General features: G+C 43.1%; 1 protein-coding gene across 1 annotated transcript in view; it reads left to right on the top strand.

Moving 5' to 3' along the window:
- Positions 1–22854, top strand: part of LOC109888516 (zinc finger protein GLIS1) — a 162470-nt gene that overhangs the window by 60198 nt on the left and 79418 nt on the right. The window contains exons 3-4 of the mRNA XM_031822432.1: positions 1464–1692; positions 4490–5900. Of these exons, the coding sequence (XP_031678292.1) occupies positions 1464–1692; positions 4490–5900 (1640 nt within the window). The remainder of the gene's footprint in view (positions 1–1463; positions 1693–4489; positions 5901–22854) is intronic.

Genomic DNA, 22854 nt, shown 5'->3' with positions numbered 1-22854 from the left:
CTCTCTCCCTCCCTCTCTCTCTCTCTCTCTCCCTCTCTCTCTCTCTCTCTCTCTCTCTCTCTCTCTCTCTCTCTCTCTCTCTCTCTCTCTCATAAACACATCTTGTTTTTATCTCTCTCCTTGCTCGTTGCTTTACTGCTGTCTTAATTCTTATGTCTTTCTGTCTTCTCTTCCTCTGTCTCTATCCCCCCTCCTTCCCCTTCCCCTTCTTCTCCATCCCTTCTTCCTTTTATTCTCTTATATCAGGAAGTGTTTGGCTGCCTTTATCAATAATATGTCATGGGGATAACATTGTCAATAACATCATTATGAGCAAATTGAATTTGAGAAATTGAGTTAGGGAGGTTGGAGCAAGGACATGTGGCCGCCTACACACGAATGAGTATCGGGGGTATCGTCTTTCCTTCTGCAAATATTTCCCCATACACAACCCCCCTTCGCTCACTTTCATGTGGCGCATTTCAGATTTCTATTCATATTTTCATATTTTTTATGGAATCACTTTGTTAGACCAACTAAAAGCAAAAAAGATATATATTCCTGTTAAATATAGCTTGTTTACGCTAGTGGTGCAGCAAAATATCTCTCAGAATATGAATACAAAATCCTTGTGTAGTATGTGTAAATCAAACGTACTCCCCCCCATCAAATAATAATGATGTAAATGCACGAGCATTTGGAACAATCGTCAATGCAAATCATTTGTTAATTGTTAGCTTGTGTTTAGCTTTCCCATACGGTATTAACACATTCCATTACCATAGTCTTTTATCCAAAGCGACTCTGTCATACAGTTTACATATGGGTGGAATTGAACCCAAAATCCCAAACCGAGCCATTCAGGATATATGACATCCACACTATGAAGTGTGATTGTGTTACACAGTTCAGCATGGATTTACACAAGTCAATCTTTTGGCATCATTACGGCTGTCATCATCTTTGAAAGTTCACCAAAGAGCACACAATCACTACACATATCAACGGATCCACAAACTCACAGCCAGCCATTTTATCTCCAGAGATTCATTGTAATCTAATGCAATTTCAACATGTCACTGATGGAAGCGTCTCAGAGGAAATGTGTTGCACTTTATGGCAGTTATTAATCTGTCTGCGCTGTCGTTAGATTAGCGAAACAGGCTAACTGAGCCAACTTCCAGAAATGCTCCCTTTGGAGATGAAGAAATACTGGTTTATTTTAGTGACTCTGAAGATTACAGTGTTGCGATTGTCATCATAATTGTGTATTTATTGGTGTATGTATTTTCTTGTGCAAACACGTTTCTCCTCTTGGGATTTACACTGCCAGGATCGTGGGTTTGATTCCCGCTGGGGCCACCCATAAGAAAATGTATGCATGCATGACTCTTAGTCGCTTTGGATAAAAGCTTTGGCTAAATGGCATATATTATAGGTATGATATGAATAAATCGTTATCTTATCTCGGTTGTGTTTTCCAGTCAACGGTGGTTGCAGCGGTGCCTACTGCCCAGAGAAGGAGAGTGGGTCAGATCTGCGGGGCAGTGAGGGCACACTGATGCGCTGTGGACAGAGTGGGAAGAGTGTGGCCATGCCACCGGGGTGCCAGCCAGGTCCAGGGGGTCACTACGACAGTGTCCACTGTGACCGGCCCACACCCACACACACCCTCCATCTGCAGGACCGCCAGCAGCAGCATGCCGACGCCAGGTGAGAACAACACTGAACCTCAGGTTCTGACACTCTAGTAGACTAGAACAGAGTCAGAGAACGGGGGGACTGAAATAGATTAAGCACATCAGTAGATCAGATTATTTATTTGACATGACATCTGAAATATTACCACTAATCCTATGAAAACACCTGCACTGCTACGTTTATTCCTACTCCTGCTAGAGGATATTATCATTCTGAATGATGAAGTTGATGATGATAGTCCTACACGGGTGATGACTACAATAATCGGCATCATTTAGCCGTCAAATGAAATGATTGTGTTGTTGTATCCACTATGATTGTGTTATTGTATCCACTATGATTGTGTTGTTGTATCCACTATGATTGTGTTGTTGTATCCACTATGATTGTGTTGTTGTATCCACTATGATTGTGTTATTGTATCCACTATGATTGTGTTATTGTATCCACTATGATTGTGTTATTGTATCCACTATGATTGTGTTATTGTATCCACTATGATTGTGTTATTGTATCCACTATGATTGTGTTATTGTATCCACTATGATTGTGTTATTGTATCCACTATGATTGTGTTGTTGTATCCACTATGATTGTGTTATTGTATCCACTATGATTGTGTTATTGTATCCACTATGATTGTGTTATTGTATCCACTATGATTGTGTTATTGTATCCACTATGATTGTGTTATTGTATCCGCTATGTGACATTCTGTCATAGAGGAGCGACAGGGATTGTCTCTTGACTCTACCGGACACTCTCAGCTCAAAGACATATTGCTATCACTCTCTCTGACCTCTGTGTAGTCTCATTGCAGTTATGGGCTCATCCCCTTCAACTCTCTGTCCTCTATGTCACATACACCGATTGTGTCCCAAATGGTATCCTATTGCCTATGTAGTGCACTACTTTTGACCAGGGCCCATTGGGATCTGGTCCAAAGTAGTGTGCACAATATAGGGAACTTTTGGGACGCGGACCATAAAGTGCTTCTGGACAGACATTCAATTCTCCCACATTGTCACGAAATGCCATCAGTACAACCAAACAGGAAATAGCACTCAGGAAAGAAAAGGGGGGGGGGGGAACTCTCTCTCTCACTCTTTATTGACTACGGCAAAATCAGACTCTATCCATCCAGGCAGCTAGCATCAGCATTTTCACCCAGTGTGCGTCAAGAGAGAGAGAGAGAGACAGAGAGAGAGAGAGACAGAGACAGAGAGAGAGAGAGAGAGAGAAAGAGAAAGAAAGAAGAAGAGCTATAGAGAGAGAGAGAGAGAGAGAGAGAGAGAGAGAGAGAGAGAAAGAAGAAGAGAGAGAGAGAGAAGAAGAGATATAGATAGATAAAGAAGAGATATAGAGAGAGAGAGAAGAATATATATAGTGAGAGAAAGAAGAATAGATATATATATATATATAGAGAGAGAGAGAGAGAGAGAGAGAGAGAAAGAAAAGAAGAAGAGAGAGAGAGAGAAGAAGAGATATAGATAGATAAAGAAGAGATATAGAGAGAGAGAAGAAGATATATAGTGAGAGAAAGAAGAAGAGCTATAGAGAGAGAGAGAGAAAGAAAGAAGAAGAAGAGAGAGAGAGAGAAGAAGAGATATAGATAGATAAAGAAGAGATATAGAGAGAGAGAGAGAGAGAGAAGAAGATATATAGTGAGAGAAAGAAGAATAGATATAGAGAGAGAGAGAGAGAAAGAGAGAGAGAGAGAGAGACGAAGGACAAAGACGATTCCTTCATGGAGACAGGAGAGAGAAAGAGGGGCCTTCTCACATCACTCAAGAGCTTTGCACAAAATGAATGAACTGACAGGAATGATTATGTAGGAGATCACAGCGACACATGGAGAAATACGACCTGGCTCACCATTCACCTGGGGCAAGATTCTCACCATCATACACAGTATTGTCAACGCTGACCCTTCACAGGCCGCCATTATGCCAACTAACCAGGTGACTCCTATTTATCCCAACATGTAGGGTTAGGTTTAACCCCTTTGTGTCATCAAAGCCTGTCAGACACAGAAGCCCCATCCACGGCCTCTCCCTTTGTCCTCTCTATCTGCCGCTCTCCTATTCTTAGCCATAAATGCCCATTCATAACTGCTCACAGGGCTCAAGGTCCCCTTTCATTTATTCATGAAATCACTCCCAGATCATCTGTTTCTGGTGGATGCTGCCCTGTTTTGAAAAGGACACCAAAATTCACAAACTAATGTTTGTGTAGCATCGATCCACTGATTCCAATTTCTCTGTGAAAGTTCACTGTCTGTGAGATGTGGTTGTTAGGTTGCTAGTCTGAAAAGTTTACTGTCTGTGAAATGTGGTTGTTAGGTTGCTCGTCAGAAAAGTTCACTGTCTGGCTCTCTGACTGAGACTTTCAGCCAGAGAGCCCAGTTCTATCTGGGCTCTCTGGTGGAGATGTTCTTTTTGAGAGAGAGAGAGAGAGAGAGAGAGAGAGAGACAGAGAGAGAGAGAGACGGAGAGAGAGAGAGAGAGAGAGGGAGAGAGAGAGAGAGAGAGAGAGACAGAGAGAGAGAGAGAGAGAGAGAGGTAACAGAGAGTGAGGTAGCAGAAAGAGAGGTAGCGATCCCTCTAGGCCAGGTCTAAATCTCACAGCCCTGTTGTTGTACGGGGTCTGAAAGCTGCAGCCTGTGGGAAGGATGACTTGGCAGGACCTAGACAGCCATGGCCTTTATCTATCAACAGCGGGTGGCTAATAGTGCTCACATACTCTCCCGTGTTGTCCTAATAGCCTCGCTCTGCTCAGATTCCCTGCCTTGTGTTTTTCCCCTCTACAGGTCCTCTGCCTTCCAGAGATCCCTGGCCTCGCCCGGCCCAGGCTGCGGCACCTCCAACGCAACCAGGGCATTTCCTCTTCCCTACCCCATCAAACAGGAGGCTTCCATGGGCTACACGATTTCCCTGGGACTGGGGGTCCCCACCCCCACCCAGGGTGGCTTCCAGAGTGGCACGGGAGGCATTGGGGTCCGGCGGGAGGAGATGGAGGGTCCTCTCAGTGGTGGAAGCTGCGGCGGTAACTTAGGCAGTGCTCTGTCGGTGGACCCTTTTAATAATGAAGATGACTCCTCCCCACTGTCTTTGTCCCAGGGTGGCTCTCGTCATTCAGCGCGGCTGCTCACCAATAGCAGCGTGAAGAGACGCTGCCTGTCGCTGGCCTCCCAGTCCGCCGCTGCCAGCAGCAACGCTAATGCCTTAGCGAACGCCGTCGTCACTGCCACTGAGGGGATCGATATCACCGCCATCATCTGCTCCTCCCAGATGTCCGTGGTGGCCTGCGTCAACGGGCTCCGGACGAACCCCTCACCCCAGCCCAGCGGCGGCTTCTCCTTCCGGGCTGCCCCCCGCAAGCCCCTGCCCCCGCAGCAGTGCAGCAGCCCCCAGCAAACCTCCTTGCGAGAGAGCTGTCAGCTGCCCTCACCTGCCACCTGCCTGCTGTCCCTCTCCTCGTCGTCGTCCTCCTCCTCCGTGTCATCTCTGGAGCCGGAGCAGCAGACCCAGGGCCTGTGTGAGGGGCCTGGCTCCATGCAGCCGAGGCCTGGGGGTGGAGCAGGAGGAGGCTCTGAGGGGCTGGGGCTGCTGATGAGTGGGACCCTGATGACAGGAGGGCTGCTTGGGGACGTGTCCCTGCTGGAGGGGGGCTGTCAGAGGGCCGGCTGTGGAGCTCTGAAACAGGAGCCTCTGGACGACTTCTCCCCCAGCGAGGAGGAACTCTTTCAGCACCACTACCACCATCACCACCACCTGACTGGCCGTGCTGCGGCCAGCCACCTCCGCCCTCACCCCCACCACCCAGCCCTCCCACTACCCTCCATGCCCCCGCCCTACCACCTGCACCAGTACGGGGGCCCCAGCCCGGGGGGCCTGCTGCACCTCCAGAACCAGAACCAGACTGTATCAGCATCTTCCTGCATCCTTCCAGGACCCAAGACCTCGGGCTCTGCTGAGGGTGAGGACGGTGGGCCGCTCAGCGACAAGCAGGTGTGCCGCTGGATTGACTGCAGCGCGATGTACGAGCAGCAGGAGGAGCTGGTGAGGCACATCGAGAAGGTGCACATTGACCAGCGCAAAGGGGAGGACTTCACCTGCTTCTGGGCCAGCTGCATTCGCCGCTACAAGCCCTTCAACGCCCGCTACAAACTCCTCATCCACATGAGAGTCCACTCGGGAGAGAAGCCTAACAAGTGTATGGTGAGTCCCTCTCCCCACCATAGATATATAATCACTAAAATCACCATTCAAGTCAAAGTTCTATGCTGTCTGGGCCAGCGGCCATATTGAGTGTACCCATTCCATTCTAGTAATTCCCCACCAGCTGAGCCCAGAACCAAGCCGGTGTTAGTGGTGAATGTTGTTCACAGCCCACTCTTCTGAATAGAGCCAATCAAAGCCATTTTTATGGTCCATTATAGGTTCCATTTCAGTGACCACAGTATATTTACTCTATGAAATGAGACCCAGCTGGTGCAACCAGGACCCAGTTTGACAGTATCCATCCATAAGCCATGTCTAGTTTCCACAGAGCAGGCCAAGAGAGATTTGGTTTAAACATATATTTAAGAGCTGCTGTGTACATGTGTAAAACATGAAGGTGGAGTCTTTTGTGGATGGCATTGATGTCACAGTAGTCCCTAACTTACATCTTATTTGGTACTTCGTAAAAATTGGTTTGTGGCCAACCTAAAATGTCACATTTGTTTGTTTAGAACACAGTTGCTGGGCCAGTACAGTTAGGGTTAGTGATAGATGTTAGATAGGTTGATGTAAAGCCATTTTAATACTTTTAGAGACTGTTGTTTGTACATTCAGGGTGCACTGTTTCCAAGAGCAAGACTGATTCTTTTTCATTCCAGATTCTTTTTTCATTATAAATTAAGATTTATTTTATTTTATTGAAAATGGATACATTTTAGCAGAATGTTTAAAATACACATTTTACATTGAAGAGAAGCGTTGTTATAATGGGAGCCGTATAGCTGGTCACTGTATAAATAGCTGTGTGGTTGTATTCTTTACAGGTAAAACTCTCCATCTCCACAAGTCAACACACTAATCAATGTCAAACTGTCACTCCCTGGCATCTCTTAGCAAATGGAAAAAGCCCTCCAACCTTAAGAACATTTTAGTCCAAATACACAATTAGTCCACAATCTGTGTAGGGGGCGAAGTCATGTTTATTTTCACTAGCTCAATGTTTTTTAAGAAGGGATTCAGATGATGAAAAACCAACACATCTGGTTAACATAACCAAACAATGCATACACTTAATCCCTTTAAATGGGAGGTTGGTATTTTTAGATGTCAGGTATTAAGTGAATGGACGTTTTACCCAGACAAAACACAGGGAAATATGTAGTAGTCTATAGTGGAAGAAAAGGCAGAGGGATGTCTGCTAAAATCTCTCATCTTGCTCAATTCAGAGTTTCACAACCCTTGTCAGAAATGTTCATCCTCATTTTAAGAAAATTGTCCAAAACGTAATTATTATTGTGCAATATGCTCATAGCTTAATACCACAAAAATACCTGTTGTATCTTTATTTTTATGAAATTCAGGCGATATTTGTTTTTTAAATTATTTGGTTTAATTTACTGGCTGTGAAAGTGTGAAAAAGTGTTCAAATTAAGTGTTAAATTAAATTCAGTTTAGTGTAAATCAGTTATTCAATTAACACTTACCACTGCAATACATTGTTAGCTCCATTTAATGGGAACGTTTATATTCATTCATAGAGTAGTGAATTTATAGTGAGCCTCGTAAGTTCCTCAGAGACATCATGCATTAGTGTGTGTGTGTACGTGTTGTAGCTGAAAATGTGCTCCGGTTGTGAATCTTCTCTCAGCTCTGTACTGTAATATAGCATGACAGTGATTTTTCAAGTGAATTCTGGGTATTCTAGGAAGTTCTGGGAATAATTCACTGTGTTTTGGTCCTGCACTTGTTTCTTTTTCATTGGTGTATACATTTGATTTGACACTGCTCTTGCTGCTGTACACTGGGTGTGTCTCCAACTCTGTCACTGATGTCAGTTTGGTGACACATAGAACAGGAAGGGAAACAGGCGGACTGTATGTTTATGTGTGTCTGTATGTGTGTTTGTTCTGTACACATGTGTACAGGGCCTTCAGAATGTATTGACAGCCCTTGACCTTTCCCACATGTTGTGTTACAGACAGAATTTAAAATGGATTTAATTGAGATTTTGTGTCACTGGCCAACACACAATATCCCATAATGTCAAAGTGGAATTATGTTTTTAGAATTTTATACAAAGTAATAAAACCTGAAAAGCCCTTTGTTATAGCAAGCCTACAATAATAATTCAGGTATGCTAAGCTCTTAGAGATTTACCCAGGAAGACTCACAGCTGTAATCGCTGCCAAACGTGATTCTAACATGCATTGACTCATGGGTGTGAATACTTATGTAAATTAGATCTTTCTGTGTTTCATTTTCAATAAATTTGCAAACATTTCTTCAAATATGTTTTCCCTTAGTTTATTATGGAGTATTATGTGTAGATGGTTGAGAAAATAAATACATTTGATCCATTTTGTATTCAGGCTGTCATACAACAACATGTGGAATAAGTCAAGGGGTAAGAATACTTTCTGAAGGTACTGTATTAATGTGTGTGTGTGTCTAGGGAGATGCTTACCAGATGCTAACCATTCGGCTCAGTGTAGTGGAGCCGCTGGACTGTCTCGGGATGGGAGGCTGTGTATGTGTGTGTGTGTGCCTGTGTGTGTGTGCACCCACGCTACACAACCCAGCCTCCCAATCACTCAGACCTCAAAAAGGCCTCAAACAAACACACACACACACACACACACACACACACACACACACACACACACACACACACACACACACACACACACACACACACACACACACACACACACACACACACACACACACACACACACACACACAGCCTAGTCATACGTACGTGAATTCCTGTTAAACCCAACAATAGGCAGTATTGATTCCATCCATGTTGGATTGTAACACTCAGTTCTCAAACTAAACATAAACAGAAATGTGAAATGTATTCAGGTTTGCATAAACACTTCTAATGAGCAATGTATTTAGATGTAGAGGTCTACAGAAAGTCTTAGAGAAAGTGTGCACGTGTTTTGCATGTCTCTGAGGTGATGAGTTTGTGTTTGCAAATGGGTGTGTGGTTATACATGTGCAATACTATGGAAATAGTTCGCTGCCATAATTTGTCACAAATGTGGGCTATACATATGTAGTGTGTGTGCTTTTACGCGTACAATATATGTGCGTGTATATGCCGTAGTGTCTCAAACCAATCCCTCTTATGTCCTTATTTAGTTCTTATGCCCACTGTAGTCAGGAACGTTTGAATGATGCCTGTTGTGTTTGATACACTCAGGCAATAGACAAAGGCATTTAGGAATTCCAGCTATTCACACAGAGGAAACAGATGAGACGTTCCATTTAGGACCAAACTCTCCAGAAAACCCAGCTAATCCCCTTATTGTTTTTCCAGCGGCAGATTCCAGTGGGTGCTCACAACTTGGAGCTGTGCTCAAATCCAAGCATAACTCTCCCCTCTGCCTCCAGCCTCCTTCAGCGTCCTCCAGCCTCCTCCATCTCCTCCAGCCTCCTCCATCGCCTCCAGCTTCCTCCAGCCTCTTCCAGGTCCTCCAGCCTCTTCCAGTCTCTTCCAGGTCCTCCAGCCTCCTCCAGTCTCTTCCAGGTCCTCCAGCCTCCTCCAGCCTCTTCCAGAATCCTCCAGCCTCTACCAGCCTTCTCCAGCTTCATCCACCTCCTCCAGCCTCCTCCTGTACCTCTAGCTGTACAGCGTTTGTTTCATGCAGTGTCTTGGCTGGAAAAAGTCATTATCACAACACAAAGTTGTACTCCGACCTCTCGCTTGTCACTGTCCGTAACTGGCTATGTTTAACGATGGCCCACATAAAATTGCAGCTCCATCTGTAACCATCGAGTTCAGAGCACTTGTAAAGCTCTCTAAACTTTTAGAGGTACTTTTTAAGCCCCCCCCCCCTCCAATTACTGCAGGCCCCAGGGCTGTGGTACGGTCGGCGGGCAGGGTGAAAAAGAAACTGCATAATCTCTCTGCAATATCCTGTTGTGTTTCATGCCTAATTCAGAGTGTTGTTTTAGTTTATTACATTTTTTCTCTTGTCTGCATAAATATTAAAAATATATCCAGTGACCGGGAGCCCTGACATAGTCACAGGCTTTGATATCTTAGTGGGTTATATCGAGACTGTCCCGCGGATTTGATGTCTCATGGACAGATCGCTCCACTCCGTACCCTGAAGTTCAGATGAATATGAATCTAAACTGTGGAATCCCTATATAATATAGAAATTGAGAGACACTCTCTTCAAGTCTCTTCAGATTACCTGAATGGATACATTGTATGAAATTGTTTTGAAATCCTGTCCATTGTAGGTATTGCCCAATAATGAACCATGGGAATGTTGAGATGACCTGTTAAAGGATTTGCATGTGCGCCCTCACGTTGTTCAGTGACGTGAGAAGTTGAGTCATGTTAGCTTTAGATAGTAGAATTCATTGGGGTGGTATACTCTTTAATCGTAAACCCTGTGTGTTTCTTTCAGCATTGGTTTTCAGTCATGTGGAGGCTTTAGAGTGCCTGTTAAGACCATAAAACATCATAAGTGTTTCCATGAAGGGTTTACCTTAGGAATCATTGTCCCTTACTTAAGGGCATTGTTTAACGATGTTGCATAGAGCCCTTCAAACATTTCCTTAGGTAAGGGCATCATTTAAGGATTTTTACAGTAGTTCATAGGAATGTATGGCAGAAAAAGTCTCTGGTTACTATGGAGATGACCTGTGTCACTGACTGAACATCTCATCAAAGAGATCGCATTTATTTGGGGAGATTGCAAAATAGAATTTGTACATTGAAGAGGAGAAACAAATTGATTCATAAGATAATAAAACACGTTTCTTTTTTCTCAACTTGTTTTATATAACTTTCTATTAGGTCAAGCTAACTTACAGAGTTAGTAACTAGCTAGCCAGCAGCTTTGTAGCCATGGATTATGCACTTTACATTGTTTAGCTAAGTAGCTAGCTAGCTGATGGATGTTTTCCAGGGCAGAGGACAGCAACATTCACCTCCACAAATGCTGTTTACATTGATATCCATACTGAGTGATACTCAGTGATACTCATACTCATCGGCACCCTTAACTTTCCCCACTTAATTTAAGGAGGAAATTCACCTTAAAAGGTTTTGTGCAATTGACTTAAAGTTAAGGAAATTTTAAGGTTAAAGATAAGGGGTAAATTAACTTGATGTTTTATACAACCGGGCCAAGAGCCATAATGCCAGCTGAACCTGAGGGGACATGTGCCCCTTAATTTGATACATTTCCAGGATAAAATAGAAGATATGGTTAACTTTACTCATAATATATTGAAAGATATTGGATATGGCCATCAGTTCCGCCTGAAAAGAAATGAGTGCAAATGTAATGACCATTTTACCACGTACTTTCAAGTAAATACAGTACCTGGTCATTTCTTTAAACTGTAAAATACTGTTGGCCCGTTTTACTTTAAGAACACATTTGGTATTCTACCCTCTCTCCACAATGGAATAAAGTTTTGGTTTTATTCTTGAGAATGATTGAGAACTCTGAGCTGCACTGAGCCACCCACAGCATAATGATAAAACACACCTCACCTGCGAATGAAGCCACTCTCTAAACACACACCACCACAGGCTGAAGGAAAACTGACTGCAGCCAGCCAGCGTCCTGCTGGGAAAAAAGCATAGATCATGGAATTTCAATTTTTTTTCATGGGTGTGAAACCAGCAAACATATATATATATTTAGATTTATTTGACAGATTTTTGGAAGAGAGGCCAAATCCCCCAGAAGCAGACGGTGAGACATACAGCGGCTTCCGTTGCCAAGATGGCGTTGTGTTTTCTCCGGGTAAATGGATCAGCTCCGACGCAGGAGATGAAACGACCAGTGCCATTAGCTAATTAAAACTGAGGTTCTGCACATGACCCGACTTTTCCCCTGAACGCTGTACTGAAACCGGAGCTGTCTGGACGCAGGGCGTGGGTGGCGACTGACGTTGATATTAATGTGTTTGTACCAGTGCGAGCCTCTGACACTATTGCCTGTCTGGACTGCTCAGCCGGCACAATCTTTCAGAGGTCTGGACTCTGGCCCGGTAGCAGCTACCTGCAATGAAGACGTATGATTCAATCCTTTAACCCAGGCAGCCAGGTCTGTAGGTCTGAGACCAACACGCTACACTAGAGGAGAAGGTGAGGGAAAGCTCTGTACAGTTTAACTTGTACACTTAAGAGGCAATAGGGGAGAGAGAGAGATGAGGCTGACGATGCGATGCATATATTAGTATGATGATGCTGCTGGCAGAAATGGTCTGAGAGTGATGTTTTGGCATTGACATAGATAGATCTTGCTTGTTTTCCTTGTCGTCTAGGCCAGGCCAAGTTATTTTCAGGCCATAATAGTTTTCCAGTCAATCTCTTAACAGTAATGCAATCCAGTCATCACTCTCTCTCTTTCTTTCTCTCTCTCCTCCCGCCCCCCGCCCACTTTATCAGCAGACTGTTGTCTAGAGCGCATGCGCCAAAACCAGATTGGGCAAGTTTGTTATTTATCGCAACAGCTTTTGTAACAAAACCATCAGTAGAGTTGAAAATGCGATGGAAACCCATTTACCTTTTTATTTGGTACAAGGGAAAGCAAAAGTGCTTTTTATGTGCACTATGTCAACACAAACAGTCGTTTATCTGCAGCAAGTCAGTTGGATGGAAACACACCGCTCATGATAATCTGTCACCAATTGGATGGAAACCTAGCTACTGACTCCTCTCTCTCTCTCTCTCTCTCTCTCTCTCTCTCTCTCTCTCTCTCTCTCTCTCTCTCTCTCTCTCTCTCTCTCTCTCTCTCTCTCTCTCTCTCTCTGTTTTCTCTCCCCCTCTCATATATATATATAGTGTATATATTTCCCTTTGTATATATTTCTCTCGCTCTCTCTCTCTCTCTCTCTCTCTCTCTTTTCTCTCCCTCTCTCATATATATATATATAGTGTATATATTTCCCTTTGTATATATTTCTCTCGCTCTCTCTCTCTCTCCCTCTCTCTCTCTATAAATATATATACTGTATTTATTTCCCTTGGTATATATATTTTTCTCTTTCTCTTTCTCTCTCTCTGTCTCTCTCTCTCTCTCTCTCTCTCTCTCTGTCTCTCTCTCTCTCTCTCTCTCTGTCTCTCTGTCTCTCTCTGTCTCTCTCTCTGTCTCTCTCTCTGTCTCTCTCTCTGTCTCTCTCTCTCTCTATATACAAGTGGGGCAAAAAAGTATTTAGTCAGCCACCAATTGTGCAAGTTCTCCCACTTAAAAAGATGAGAGAGGCCTGTGACGTATTTGTGACATATTGTGGCAGAGAACTATTTCCATAGTATTGGACATGTATAACCACACACCCATTTGCAAACACAAACTCATCACCTCAGAGACCTCTACATCTACAGTGGGGCAAAAAAGTATTTAATCAGCCACCAATTGTGCAAGTTCTCCTACTTAAAAAGATGAGAGAGGGGAGCTAGCATGTTGGAGTGAACGGCTGTGCGTGAGAGGCTCCTGCAACTTTTTTGCGAAATAATCTAATTTAACCTACTTTATGGCACTTTTTACAACAAACGTTTCTTTCTAATACAAGATTGTAACTTTTTATATGAAAATGCCGAGTAATAAGCGACCAAAGGACAATAAATCCACAGCGGAGGCCTACTCCCCACTAAACAATGAGACAGACATGGCGGGAGGTACATGCAACAACGTGACACTTACAGAACTTACCCGGGCTTTGGGGAAGCTGCGTGTTGCTATAGCTGAGGATCTTAAGGCCACTATTGCTGAACTGGACACCAAAATCGAGAGCATCATTCGAACGGTCGCTTCGCATGGCCAGAGTATTGTGGACCTTGAGAAAGCTTCTGAATTCAACGGTGGTAGGATCGACGAGTTGGAGAAGCTATGCACGTCATTGCAGGATACTGTACAGAGGCTTTCTGTGAAAGTGGTGGACCTGGAGGGCCGATCCAGACGTAATAACCTTCGCGTTGTTGGTCTGGCAGAGGGGGTAGAGGCGGGCTCTCGCCCCACCGACTTCTTCGCCAAGCTATTGAAGGATGCAATGGGATCGGATGTTTTGGATTCGGATCCCCACCTGGACCGCGCACATCGCTCCCTTGTCCCAGTGCCTGGACCGGGCCAACGTCCTCGCCCAGTAATCATCTGTTGTCACAGTTTCAAGACCAAGGATCTTATCCTGCGTGAAGCTCGAATGAGGGGCAACCTGTCACATAAAGGGCATCCATTCCGTGTCTATGAGGATTATGCGCCCGATGTAGCAAAGCATCGCGCCGACTACAGAGATGTCATGACCAAACTCTACAAACTCCATCTTCGCCCAGCCTTACTTTTCCCTGCAAGACTAAGAATTACCCCGCCTTCCGGTGAGAAGATTTGGCTCTCCTCGGTTTTGGACGCAGAGAAGTTTATCCGGGGATATACACCAATCCCCCGTACATGTTAGAGTGCCTTGTTATTGCGTGTTAGGGTCTGCTCATGGACTCGAATCCATACTATACCATATTGGGTGAAAACGTATTAAACGGGCTCAACAAGGGCTACCGAACATGTAAGACGCTGAGCAGACCAATGGATGGGGGTCAGAGCTCTCATTTAACGTTAAATTCACTTTCATCCCGGCTGTGCTCAGAGCGATGCATATTTTTAACTTCCAGGTTTGATCACTGACACCTTCGGACGGATATACTTATATTCCCCCACTTTTGTTTTGTTTCGTTATTTATTTTACAATCCTTACATTATTCTTACTACCATACCATTTATTTATTGCTTGTGGGGGACTGGGGGTGATGGTTGGGAGGGGGCAGACACCTGGTTAGCAGGTTGATGTTTTGTGCGGTTCTGCCTTTGTCTGGCCGTGGGCCTCTCTCCCGACTAGAGTCCCACCAGCCCTCTGTAGTGCTTGTGTCTGTGTAGGTGTGCGTACATATAATTATTATTACTAGAGTCCCACCAGCCCTCTGTAGTGCTTATGTCTGTGTAGGTGTGCGTACATATAATTACTATTACTAGAGTCCCACCAGCCCTCTGCAGTGCTTATGTCTGTGTAGGTGTGCGTACATATAATTACTATTACTAGAGTCCCACCAGCCCTCTGTAGTGCTTATGTCTGTGTAGGTGTGCGTACATATAATTATTATTACTAGAGTCCCACCAGCCCTCTGTAGTGCTTATGTCTGTGTAGGTGTGCGTACATATAATTACTATTACTAGAGTCCCACCAGCCCTCTGCAGTGCTTATGTCTGTGTAGGTGTGCGTACATATAATTACTATTACTAGAGTCCCACCAGCCCTCTGTAGTGCTTATGTCTGTGTAGGTGTGCGTACATATAATTACTATTACTAGAGTCCCACCAGCCCTCTGCAGTGCTTATGTCTGTGTAGGTGTGCGTACATATAATTACTATTACTAGAGTCCCACCAGCCCTCTGTAGTGCTTATGTCTGTGTAGGTGTGCGTACATATAATTACTATTTGTACTTTATTACTATTTTCTCTTAGCATTTTAGTATTATGTATGTGTATATTTAGTATTATGTATGTGTATATTTAGTATTATGTATGTGTATATTTAGTATTATGTATGTGTATATTTTAAATCAGTGTAGATTGTTATTCTGGGGTATGAATGTGTGTATGTGTAGGTGTGCATATGGATGTATATACATATTCTTTAAATATATATTTTGATATATGATTTTTTTTGTGTGGGTATGTATACATACATGTATATGTATGTATATATGTGTGTATGTATATATATGTATGTATATGTGTATATTTGTGTATGTATGTATATGTGTGTATGTGTGTGTATGTATATATATGTATATGTGTGTATGTATGTATGTGTGTGTATGTATATATATGTGTGTATGTGTGTATGTGTGTATGTATGTATGTATGTATGTATGTATGTATGTATGTATGTATGTATGTATGTATGTATTTTTTTTTTTTTTTTTTTTTTTTTTACCTTTATTTAACCAGGTAGGCAAGTTGAGAACAAGTTCTCATTTACAATTGCGACCTGGCCAAGATAAAGCAAAGCAGTTCGACAGATAAAACGACACAGAGTTACACATGGAGTAAAAACAAACATACAGTCAATAATGCAGTATAAACAAGTCTATATACAATGTGAGCAAATGAGGTGAGAAGGGAGGTAAAGGCAAAAAAAGGCCATGATGGCAAAGTAAATACAATATAGCAAGTAAAATACTGGAATGGTAGTTTTGCAATGGAAGAATGTGCAAAGTAGAAATAAAAAAATAATGGGGTGCAAAGGAGCAAAATAAATAAATAAATAAAAATTAAATACAGTTGGGAAAGAGGTAGTTGTTTGGGCTAAATTTTAGGTGGGCTATGTACAGGTGCAGTAATCTGTGAGCTGCTCTGACAGTTGGTGCTTAAAGCTAGTGAGGGAGATAAGTGTTTCCAGTTTCAGAGATTTTTGTAGTTCGTTCCAGTCATTGGCAGCAGAGAACTGGAAGGAGAGGCGGCCAAAGAAAGAATTGGTCTTGGGGGTGACTAGAGAGATATACCTGCTGGAGCGTGTGCTACAGGTGGGAGATGCTATGGTGACCAGCGAGCTGAGATAAGGGGGGACTTTACCTAGCAGGGTCTTGTAGATGACATGGAGCCAGTGGGTTTGGCGACGAGTATGAAGCGAGGGCCAGCCAACGAGAGCGTACAGGTCGCAATGGTGGGTAGTATATGGGGCTTTGGTGATAAAACGGATTGCACTGTGATAGACTGCATCCAATTTGTTGAGTAGGGTATTGGAGGCTATTTTGTAAATGACATCGCCAAAGTCGAGGATTGGTAGGATGGTCAGTTTTACAAGGGTATGTTTGGCAGCATGAGTGAAGGATGCTTTGTTGCGAAATAGGAAGCCAATTCTAGATTTAACTTTGGATTGGAGATGTTTGATATGGGTCTGGAAGGAGAGTTTACAGTCTAACCAGACACCTAAGTATTTGTAGTTGTCCACGTATTCTAAGTCAGAGCCGTCCAGAGTAGTGATGTTGGACAGGCGGGTAGGTGCAGGTAGCGATCGGTTGAAGAGCATGCATTTAGTTTTACTTGTATTTAAGAGCAATTGGAGGCCACGGAAGGAGAGTTGTATGGCATTGAAGCTTGCCTGGAGGGTTGTTAACACAGTGTCCAAAGAAGGGCCGGAAGTATACAGAATGGTGTCGTCTGCGTAGAGGTGGATCAGGGACTCACCAGCAGCAAGAGCGACCTCATTGATGTATACAGAGAAGAGAGTCGGTCCAAGAATTGAACCCTGTGGCACCCCCATAGAGACTGCCAGAGGTCCGGACAGCAGACCCTCCGACTTGACACACTGAACTCTATCAGAGAAGTAGTTGGTGAACCAGGCGAGGCAATCATTTGAGAAACCAAGGCTGTCGAGTCTGCCGATGAGGATATGGTGATTGACAGAGTCGAAAGCCTTGGCCAGATCAATGAATACGGCTGCACAGTAATGTTTCTTATCGATGGCGGTTAAGATATCGTTTAGGACCTTGAGCGTGGCTGAGGTGCACCCATGACCAGCTCTGAAACCAGATTGCATAGCAGAGAAGGTATGGTGAGATTCGAAATGGTCGGTAATCTGTTTGTTGACTTGGCTTTCGAAGACCTTAGAAAGGCACGGTAGGATAGATATAGGTCTGTAGCAGTTTGGGTCAAGAGTGTCCCCCCCTTTGAAGAGGGGGATGACCGCAGCTGCTTTCCAATCTTTGGGAATCTCAGACGACACGAAAGAGAGGTTGAACAGGCTAGTAATAGGGGTGGCAACAATTTCGGCAGATAATTTTAGAAAGAAAGGGTCCAGATTGTCTAGCCCGGCTGATTTGTAGGGGTCCAGATTTTGCAGCTCTTTCAGAACATCAGCTGAATGGATTTGGGAGAAGGAGAAATGGGGAAGGCTTGGGCGAGTTGCTGTTGGGGGTGCAGTGCTGTTGTCCGGGGTAGGAGTAGCCAGGTGGAAAGCATGGCCAGCCGTAGAAAAATGCTTATTGAAATTCTCAATTATGGTGGATTTATCAGTGGTGACAGTGTTTCCTATCTTCAGTGCAGTGGGCAGCTGGGAGGAGGTGTTCTTATTCTCCATGGACTTTGTATGTATGTATGTATGTATGTATGTATGTATGTATGTGTGTGTATGTATATATATGTGTGTATGTGTGTATGTATGTATGTATGTATGTATGTATGTATGTATGTATGTATGTATGTATGTATGTATGTATGTATGTATGTATGTATGTATGTATGTATGTATGTATGTATGTATGTATGTGTGTGTATGTATATATGTATGTATGTATGTATGTATGTATGTATGTATGTATGTATGTATGTATGTATGTATGTATGTATGTATGTATGTATGTATGTATGTATGTATGTATGTATGTATGTATGTGTGTATGTGTGTACATGTGTGTATGTATGTATGTGTGTATGTATGTATGTATGTATGTATGTATGTATGTATGTATGTATGTATGTATGTATGTATGTATGTATGTATGTATGTATATATATGTGTGTATGTGTGTATGTATGTATATATATGTGTGTATGTGTGTATGTATGTATGTATGTATGTATGTATGTATGTATGTATGTATGTATGTATGTATGTATGTATGTATGTATGTATGTATGTATGTATGTATGTATGTATGTGTGTACATGTGTGTATGTGTATATGTATGTGTATGTATATATATATGTATGCATATATTTTTCTTTCTTTCTTATTAAACATGTTTTTTTTAATGGGGGGAACGTTTAATTTAACAAATCCTTGTTCCGATCTCCTGACCCACAGTATGTAAAGGTACGGCTGACTATGTCGGTTGCGGATGGTTTATTTTTGACCGGCAGTGCTTAGCAATATAATCTTGAGGCTATATCTTGCTTATCTCTGGGATTGACCCAGGATGACACTTAAATGCGCAATATGTTTAAGTTGCAACTTATTCGGTTTAGGTTTATTAGATGCTAACTGAACACTTAACTCGCGGGAGCCTCCTCAGTTCATATGTTAGTAGAAGTTCCAGGATAGTGAGAGGTGAACGTATAGTTGGGATTTTATTTTTGTTTTACCTCTTGTTCGAGGTCGCGCCGTGCTTCTTTGGCATCGGCCAGACAATGTGTTTATTATTTTTATTTGTCCTTTTTTTTCTCTCCTGTTTGTACATGCCTGTTAAATGTGGGTTGATGGGGGGGGTAAGGGTTGGGGAAATTAGGGGTACAGGGTGGGAAGTAAAGGTGCTTGCAGGGGGGGAGGGGTGGGTTGGATACTGCTCGGGTGTAGGTGCTACATATGCTGATCGTGATGGTTTGGTGCGCTTTCTTACCTTTTTATCAAGTTACATGGTATGCAGGCTACCATAGGAACTACAAACGAGAGGAGGGCAGGGCTTACATTCACTTCCTGGAATGTCAAGGGTTTAAACGAACCAATTAAGAGGGGCAAGGTCCTAGCCCACTCTCGTCTGATATTATATTTTAGCAAGAAACCCATCTGAAGAATAACTCTCATAGCAGACTTAAGTGTAGGTGGGTGGGGCAAGTGTATCACTCTAACTTCTCTGCCAAAACGAGAGGCACAGCGATTCTGGTACGGAAAGGAATTCCCTTTCTACATAAAACCACTATTGCGGATAAAGAGGGTCGGTATGTGATCGTAATAGGAGAAATCCACTCTACCTCAGTAACTCTACTAAATATCTATGGGCCAAACATTGACAACCCCTCTTTTTTCAAAAGAGTCCTTGCCCTGATTCCAGATATCTCCCATACTAACCTGGTCATTGGAGGGGACCTTAACTGTGTGCTAGACCAATATTTGGATAGATCCTCTACCCGGCGAACCCCTACCTCCTATTCAAGCGAATTCTTGAATACCTACATAAAAAATGAGAACTTATTTGATATATGGAGGATCGCTAACCCTACGGGTAGGGAATACTCCTTTTACTCTCATGTTCACAAGGTTTACACTCGAATTGAATACTTTTTGTTGGATGCTAGACTACTCCCCTATACCTGTAATGTGAGGTATCATGATATTATAATCTCGGACCACAGTCCACTCACCTTCTCCCTGAGATTGGGTGACATTGTACCAAACGAGAGGGTCTGGAGGTTGAATCCTCAGCTCCTCACAGAACCAACATTCTGTGAATATCTTAAAGACCAAATAAAAATTTTCTTTGATACCAACGACAACACAGAGACCTCCCCAGCATTATTGTGGGAAACACTGAAGGCTTATCTGAGAGGCTGCATCATCTCCTTTCAGGCTGCCAGGAGTAGGTTAAACAGAGGAAAACTGGAAGAACTGGAGGGACAAATTCACTTACTGGATAGGGAGAATGCTAGCCACACATCTATGGAGAAACATAAAAACATTACCTCTTTAAAATTTGAATATAATCAGATTCTCTCAGCTAAAATTGCTAAATCTTTTCTCTATGCCAAGCAAAAATATTTTGAGTTTGGTGACAAACCACACAAATTACTCGCCAGACAACTTCGAAAAAATGTGAGTGACCGAATGATTCACAGGGTTAAATCTGCATCTTGGGAATTACTCTCTTCCCCCAAAGACATCAATGACAGATTCCGGCAGTTTTATGAGACTCTATATACATCTAAAGCGGATCCTAACCCCTTAATTATGCAAACATTTTTGGAGGACTGTAATCTTCCTGCCCTGAACCAGGAAGATTCTAACTTCCTGAATAAGGAAATATCTCTTGATGAATTTCGAGAAACAATTAAATCTCTAAAGAGTGGCAAGACCCCGGGCCCAGATGGATACCCTGGTGAATTCTATAAAACATTCAGCAACATGCTCTCTCCCTACCTGCACAAAATGTTGGTTCAGGCCAATGAGGATGGAGCTCTCCCTTCTACTTTGGACGAAGCGTTCATTACAGTTATACATAATAAGGGTAAAGATCCAGAAGAGGTAGGGTCATACAGACCAATATCTCTCCTTAATACAGACTTTTTTACAGACTAAAGATTTTAGCAAAAACTCTGGCTAACAGGCTTAGCACTTTAATTGGCAAATTGGTCCATTCGGATCAGACCGGCTTTATCCCTAACAGAAACTCATTCTTCAATCTCAGGCGCCTCTTCAATATTATGTATTCTCAGAGGTTACCCAACGTGGACCTTGCCGTCATATCTCTTGACGCCGAAAAGGCCTTTGACCAAGTTGAGTGGCCCTATCCATTCAAGGTCCTACAGAAATGTAATATTGGAGATAGGTTAATAAATTGGATCCAGCTTTTATATAGGAACCCCTGTGCCAGAATACTCACTAACCAATCATTGTCGCCCCAATTTAACCTCAATAGGGGGACAAGGCGGGTTGTGCGCTGTCGCCTATGCTCTTCGCTCTAATTATCGAACCGCTCGCTCAGACGATTAGATCTCATGCAGCAATACACGGCTATAATACTAAAGATACCCTAAATAAGATCTCCCTATACGCAGATGACATCCTCCTCTATGTAACAGAACCCCAGGCTAGTATCCCAGCTATTCTTGATGTGATCAATTTCTCGGGATACAGAATAAATTGGAACAAGAGTGAACAAGAGTGAATTAATTCCCATATGGTCGCAAAATACCTCCTGGCTAGAACATCTCCCATTTAAGATCCATCTTCAGAAAAATGTACCTACCTAGGAATTGTAGTTACCAAACAATACTCCTTACTATTTAAAGAGAATTTCCCCTCTCTGATACAAAAACTCAAAGCAAACATACTATTTTGTAGAACTCTACCAATTTCTCTGCTCGGAAGAATTAATGCCATTAAAATGGTCTTCCTCCCACAACTGCTCTACCTATATCAGAACATCCCAGTATTCATACCTAAATCCTTTCATAAACAACTGGACTCAATTATCAATCCTTTCATCTGGGATTATAAAACACACAGGATAGGTAAAAAACACCTCTGTAAATCCAAGATGGAAGGAGGATTGTCTCTCCCAAATTGTATATTTTATTACTGGGCCGCTAACCTCCATGTTGTTACGTTTCTGTTGGATGACGTACTTCCGGCATCCAGCTGGCTTAGTATGGAGCGTGAGGAGTGTCACCCCTTCTCTATTGGCGCTGTGATTTTGTCGCCTGTCAATCTGGAGATGTCCCTTTATTGTAACAATCCTATTATACATAGCACAGTCCGAATCTGGAAGCAAATTAAAGTCCACTTTGAGCTTAGACCAATGTCATTCATGCTCCCTGTCGCCAGGAATCCCTCCTTTGCCCCTTCTAACCTTGATAACACCTTTGAGCGATGGGGAGAGTTGGGGATAAGTACCATAGGGGATTTATACATAGAAGGGACCTTTGCTTCCTTTGAGTTGCTGAGGGAAACTTAGAATCTTCCCAGAAGTAATTTTTTCACATACCTACAAATTAGAGACTACGTTAGAAAACACCTCCCAACATTTGGGAATGCTAAACCTTCCATGTTTGACGGATGCATAAAAATATGCCCCACCTCAGATAAACTGATATCGCGTCTATATGATGCTTTTCAATCTGTTAGCACACCTTCTACAGATGCCATCAAGGCAAAATGGGAGGAAGAACTAGGGACTGACATCTCGGTGGCAGACTGGGAAGAGAGCTTGGAGTATATCCACACATGCTCCATTAATTCCAGACATCGTCTCATACAATTCAAGGTATTACACAGATTACACTATTCTAAAACTAAACTGCATAGGATACTTCCTGATACATCCCCTACATGTGATAAATGTCAGGCTACGCAGGGGACACTACTCCACTGCTTTGCCCTATGCTCTAGCTTGCATGGTTATTGGTGTGGAATTTTTGGGATCCTCTCTGAAGTTTTGGAGACTTCAATAGATCCAGACCCGCTTCTGATAATCCCGGGAGTATCTGA

Source organism: Oncorhynchus kisutch, linkage group LG4 (genome assembly GCF_002021735.2).
Source record: "Oncorhynchus kisutch isolate 150728-3 linkage group LG4, Okis_V2, whole genome shotgun sequence".
NCBI classification, from domain to species: Eukaryota; Metazoa; Chordata; class Actinopteri; order Salmoniformes; family Salmonidae; genus Oncorhynchus; species Oncorhynchus kisutch.
This window is presented reverse-complemented; position numbering and strand designations above follow the sequence as displayed.